Here is a 5,776-nt window from a genome sequence, read left to right as displayed (position 1 = left end):
CCCTAGTCCCCCATCCATTGCCCCCCCCGCCCCCAAGATTCCAGGCATCTGGTTGACCCCATGACCCTGCAGGGAGGAGTGTGTCGGGTTCCTGCCCCCTGGTGTTGCCCCCAAGATGAACCCCTTCTCTGAGGTAAGTGGGGACCCAGGTGTCTGGGACTCATTCCTGCCCCAATCCTGCAGGGGCTTCAAGCCCCTCCTCTGCTTTGACCTCCCCCCTCAGCCCAGCCTTTGCTCTCTGACCTTTACCTCTGCTGCTTGGTTTGCCTGGGTGGCCCCCTCCCCACCACCACAGTTTCCATATAACCTTTGACCTCTGGGGAAGGTGACTCAATGACCTCTGCCCTTTGAGCTCCATGGATGAAGGGTGCCCTAACCCCAATGCCATGGTTTCTGTTTAACCTTCAATCTCTGGGGCAATTGATCATTTGCTCCCATTCACCCCTGACCTCTGCCCTTTGACCAGGGTGTAGGGGGCGGCCTCTTAGCCCCCTGCCTGTGCTTCCCCTTAAACCGTGGAGGGTGATCCCTGCCCCTGTCCACCCCTTGACCTCTGGCCTTTGACCTAGGGGGTGGCTTTTCAACCCCATTGCTAGACTTCCCCTTGAACTTTTGACCAGTGGGGGAGGGAGACCCCTACCTTTTCCCTCTGACTTTTGACCTGAGTGAGCAGCGCCATCTTCTCCCCACTTCTCTGATTTCCATTTGACCTTTGACCTGTGGGCCCTGGTTTCCCTCCTCCCCTTTGACCTCTGCTCTCTGCCATTTCACCTCTGACTCTGGCCCACCCAGGCAGAAGGGAAGGCCTCATTCCAGGCATCTGTCTTCAACCTGAGCAATACCATCACGGGTAGCAGCATCCTAGGCATGGCCTATGCCATGAGCAACACTGGGCTGGTCCTCTTCACATGAGCTGGGGGTGGGGTCAGGGCACTGCTTCTGGGGAATCTCTCAGCCTTGGGGGTCAGGACACAGCTGGGGGGAAGCTTGCAGCCTTGGGGGCAAAACCAGGGCACTGTTGCGGAGGTCCAGGCAAGCTCACAACACCAGGGGTCACTTCCCCAAGAAACACAAACAAAGCCTTAGGCAGAGGTTAGAGTCCACTGATATTCCAGCATGCCTTGCTGCTGGCTGGGGGAGAAGGGGCTAAGAGCCTGGATGCCTGGGTTCTTCAGGAGGGGGTGGGGCTGAAGTTGGGAGCCTGGACACCTGGGTCCCAAAGTTCTCCCCAACAGGGTGCTGCTGGTCGCCATTGCTGTCGTCTTGTCCTACTCCGTACACCTGCTGCTGACCTGCGCTGGGATCATGAGGGAAGCAGGGGAGACAGATTCTGACCTTTGATCCCCTGAACCCTAACCTTCCCCAGGTATCTGGGCCTATGAGCAGCTGGGGCTCCGTGCCTTTGGCCCTGGGGGCAAGGTGCTAGCTGCAGTTATTGTCTCTGTGCACAACCTTGGAGGTAAGGGACCCATAAGCTGGGAGACCTCCCACCCACCCCAGCCCAGCTTTTGCATCCAGATCCTTCAGTGCCTCTCACCTAGCCTTCACCCAGAGAACCCAGGCATCCTGGCTCCCAGACCCCCAGCTCTCACCACTCCCCTCCCAGAGAACCCAGGCATCCAGGACCTCCTCCCCTCACCCAGACCCTACCCAGGGAACCCATGTGTCTGGGTCCCTCTCCCTTCACCAAGCCCCTTCCAGAGAACCCAGGTATCTGGGCTGGGAAGTAACCCAGGCATCTTTTCCCCCACTCCTCCCCAACCATGTCAAGCTACCTGTACACCACCAAGTACAAGCTGCCCCTCCGTCATCCAGACCTTCCTGGACCTGAGTGAGGACACGGGGTGAGTGAGAACCCAGGCATCTGGGTTCCCAGCCCTCCCTGCTCTCACCCCTGAACCCCTTCCTGGCCTGCTACACTCACCTGCCCCCCACCCCTCCAACTGGTGGCATCCCAGCCATTTCCTCGCCAGAGCTGAACACATTATACCTAGCCCTTTATACCCAGCCATTCCCCAAACCCCAGAGCTGGGTAAATCCCAGCCTGCTATACCCAGCCATTCCCCCCACCCCTGCTTCCCCCTGGAGCTAGCTATACCTTGGCCTGTTATACTCAGCTGTTCTCCCCTAGAGCTGGCTGCATCTTTTCCTTTACACTCGGACATTCCCCAGCTGCTCCCCCACAAGACCTGGCTGCAACTCAGCCTGTTCTACTCAGCCATTCCACCCCAGAGCTGGCTGCATAGTGGCCTGCTATATCCAGCTGGTCCATCCTGGAACTAGATACATCCTGGCTTGTGACAGCCATTCCCTAGCTGCTCCCCATCCAAGACCTGGTTGCATCCCAGCCAGTTGTACTCAGCTGTTTCTCCCACCCACAATCCACCCCAGAGCTAGGCGCAACCCAGCCTGTTACAACTGTTCTGCCAAGAGCTGGGTGTATCATGGTCTGTTATATCCAGCTGTTCCATCCCAGAGTTGGGTGCATCATGGCCTGTTCTTCTGAGCCATTCCCCCCTGAGCTGGCTGCATCCTGCCTTGTTATACCCCGCCCCCACCCTTCCCTGCAGAGCTAGGTGCATCCCAGCTCCTGGGCACCCTGTAGACCAGGGGGTGGGGAGGGCTGGGCAGTGTCTGGCTGATGCTGCCCCCACAGGGCCTGGTACCTGGATGGGAATGTGCTCATCGTGGGTATCATCACCAGCATTGTCTTGCCCCTTGTGCTCATGAGGCACCCGGGTGAGTATGGCCTGGACACCTGGGTTCCCCATGGCGGGGAGTGTGTGGGGGGGGCCCAGACCCCTGGGTTCCCTTTGTGTGTGTTTGGGGGATGGGGGTCTCAGACAGCTGGGTTTCGTGTGTGTGTGTGTGTGTGTGTTTGTAGCCTGGGATCCTTATGTGCACGGGGCGGGGGAGATGGACATCTGGGTTTCCTCTGTGTGTAAGTGGGAGGTGGGGTTGGGGGGACAGATACCTGGGTTCTTTCATGGGGATGAAAGACTTTTCTGGGACACCTGGGACTTTTCTCATTCTCTCCCTTAACACCCCCCCCCCACCCCCCCCCGGGTACCTGGGCTGCACCTCTGGCCTCTCTCTCACTTGCATGGTTTTCTTTCTCTGCTTGGTGAGTCCTGCCCCCGCTCCCCCTCAATTACTGGGGGGGGGGGCAATTATAGCCCCTCCCTGTAAACCCCCACCACCACCACAAAAGGCTGGAAGATGCCCACCTCTGGGGGGGGACACTTGGGGCTGTAATTGCCTTGTCCCCACAGGTGATCTACAAGAAGTTTCAGAATGACTGTCCCCTCAATGGGCCCCTGGTGCCCCCCAGCCCGGCCTGCACACCCCAGTACCTCACGCTGCGCTCTGAGGTCAGCTGAATGCCTGTGTTCCCTGTGGGGAGGGTAGATGGGTGGGTGGGAACAGGTGGGGCTGGGAGCCGGGATGCCTGGGTTCTCTGGGGCGGGTGGGGAAGCAACAGGTGAGAGTAGGGGGGCCTAGGATCCCAGACACCTAGGTTGTTGGCTCTGGGGTGGGGGAATTGGAGAAGGAGGCCCAGACTCCTGGGTTCTGTGGTAGGGGGGGGAGAATGCCTGAGTCCTCTCCCAGTTCTAGGACTGGTGAGGTCAAGCCAGAGGTGTGTGGGGGCGGGGATGGCCAGCTGGGTTCTCCCTTTACCCCTTTGCTCCCCACAGACAGCCTACACCACCACCATCCTTGCCTTCACCTTTGTCTGCCACCCTGAGGTCCTGCCCATCTACACTGAGCTGCACAGGTCAGCACAGGGAGGCCTGAACACCTGGGTTCTCTAGAAGGAGGGTGGGGGCTGGATTGGACCATGGGGTCTAGGAGCCCAGATGCCTGAGTTCTGATACTGTCATCCCCCCAGGCCGTCACAGCAGGGGATGCAGCGGGTGGCCAATATCTCCATCCTGGCCATGCTCATTATGTGCTTGCTCATGGCCACCTTTGACTACCTCACCTTTTATGGTACCCCCTCATCAGGTTTCCAGGGCACACACAAACATACACCCCCTCCCACAACAGGGGCAGGCCAGAGAAGGGAGGGAAGCAGAAAGGACCCAGGTGTCCAGGTAATGTGTGTGTCCATGTGTCTGCGCAGGGGCAGTGGAGCCATAGCTGCTGCAGAACTACCAGCATGTGGAGCCTGGGGACTGGCTGGTGTTGAGCGTGCGCCTAATCGTGCTGCTGGCTGTCATCCTCACACTGCCAGTTGTGCTCTTCACGGTGTGTCCTTAGAACTGGGCACATCCCAGCCCATTCTACCCAGCTGTGCCCCACCAAAACTGGCTGCATCCCAGCTTGTTCTACCCAGCGATTTCCCCCAGAGCTGGCTGCAAACTGGCCTGTTACACCCAGTGTTAACCCTCCCCAGATCTGACTGCATATTGGTCTGTTATACTTGGCTGTTCCCCCTCCAGTCCACCCCAGAGTTGGCTGCATCTCAGCCCATTATATCCCGCTGTCCCTCCACCCAGAGCTGGGCATAACCCAGACATTTCCCACCTCAATCCACCCCTGAGCTGGGTACATCCCAGCTTGTACTACCCAGCCATTTCCCCCCAGAGCTGACTGCATTCTGTCCCTTTATACCTAGCTGTTACCCCCCCCCCATTCCACCCCCAGAGATGGATGCATCTTGGTCTGTTATGCCCAGCCATTCCCTCCCCACAATCCACCCCAGAGCTGGCTGCATCCCAGCCTGTTTAATCCAGACATTTCTAACTCCAGAGTTGGCCACATCTTGGTCTGTTATACCTACCTGTTCCCCACAAGAGCTGGCTGCCTCACTGATCCACCTCCCTCCCCCCCCCCCCCCCCCCCCCCCTTCCCCCCACAAATCAGTCTGGCTGTGCTGCAGCTGCTGTTCCCACAGTGGGGTTTCAGCTGGGGGCGCCATGTGGCCATGGCTGTGGCCCTGCTGGCAGCTGTCAACCTGCTTGTCATCTTCGTTCCCAACATCCATGACATTTTTGGCATCATTGGTAGGTTGTGGGGGTGCATTATACTCTGCCATTCCACCCCAGAACTGGGTGCATTTCAGCCCCCACTGTGGGGTTTTATTCTCTTCTGTCCCACCCCAGAACTGGCCACATTCTGGCCTGATATACTTAGCTATATCACAACATGTTGTGTCCCACCCCATTATATTCAGCCATTTGATGGCTCCATCCCAGATCTGGTTGCATTTCAGCTCTGCCTGGACAGTGTTATACCCAACCACCCCTACTCAAGACATAGGTGCATCTGAGCCCTTTCTAGGCAGTGGTATACTCAGCCATTCACCAACCATCCTACCCCAGAGCTGGCTGCATCCTGGCTTCTTGGCCCTTTCCTGACTGTTCCACCCCAGAACTGGGCACATCTGAGCCCTTCCTGGTTGGTATTATACTCAGACATTCTCTGGCTACCACACCCTAGTTGGCATGGCAGCTGACTGCATCTCAGCCTGTTATACTCAGCTGTTCCCCAGTCCGCCCCAGAGCTGGTCACATCTTAGTCTGTTATACATTGCCTCCCACCCCACCCTGCTTCAGAGCTGACTGCATCTCATCCCTCCCTGGCCCTTCTTATACTTGGCTGTCATCCTCCCACTAGCCCCAGCCCAAAGCTGGGAACATCTCACCCCCACCTCTTCCTGTGTCCCCCCAGGGGTGACATTGGCCCCCCAGCCTCATCTTCATCCTGCCCAGTATCTTCTACATCCGCCTTGTGCCCCCAGAGAAGGTGCCACTGTGCTCCCAGGCCAAGATCC

The 5,776-nt window shown here is 58.1% G+C and overlaps 1 protein-coding gene across 1 annotated transcript in view; it reads left to right on the top strand.

Moving 5' to 3' along the window:
• The window catches only part of SLC38A5 (solute carrier family 38 member 5), a 9,537-nt gene that overhangs the window by 2,088 nt on the left and 1,673 nt on the right, over window positions 1-5,776 (top strand). The window contains 12 exon segments of the mRNA XM_025213665.1: window positions 797-911; window positions 1,239-1,459; window positions 1,762-1,805; window positions 1,807-1,844; window positions 2,657-2,734; window positions 3,061-3,124; window positions 3,273-3,371; window positions 3,696-3,775; window positions 3,890-3,990; window positions 4,124-4,250; window positions 4,867-5,018; window positions 5,687-5,774. Of these exon segments, the coding sequence (XP_025069450.1) occupies window positions 797-911; window positions 1,239-1,459; window positions 1,762-1,805; window positions 1,807-1,844; window positions 2,657-2,734; window positions 3,061-3,124; window positions 3,273-3,371; window positions 3,696-3,775; window positions 3,890-3,990; window positions 4,124-4,250; window positions 4,867-5,018; window positions 5,687-5,774 (1,207 nt within the window).

Source organism: Alligator sinensis, unplaced genomic scaffold (genome assembly GCF_000455745.1).
Source record: "Alligator sinensis unplaced genomic scaffold, ASM45574v1 scaffold137_1, whole genome shotgun sequence".
Taxonomy (NCBI): Eukaryota; Metazoa; Chordata; order Crocodylia; family Alligatoridae; genus Alligator; species Alligator sinensis.
This window is presented reverse-complemented; position numbering and strand designations above follow the sequence as displayed.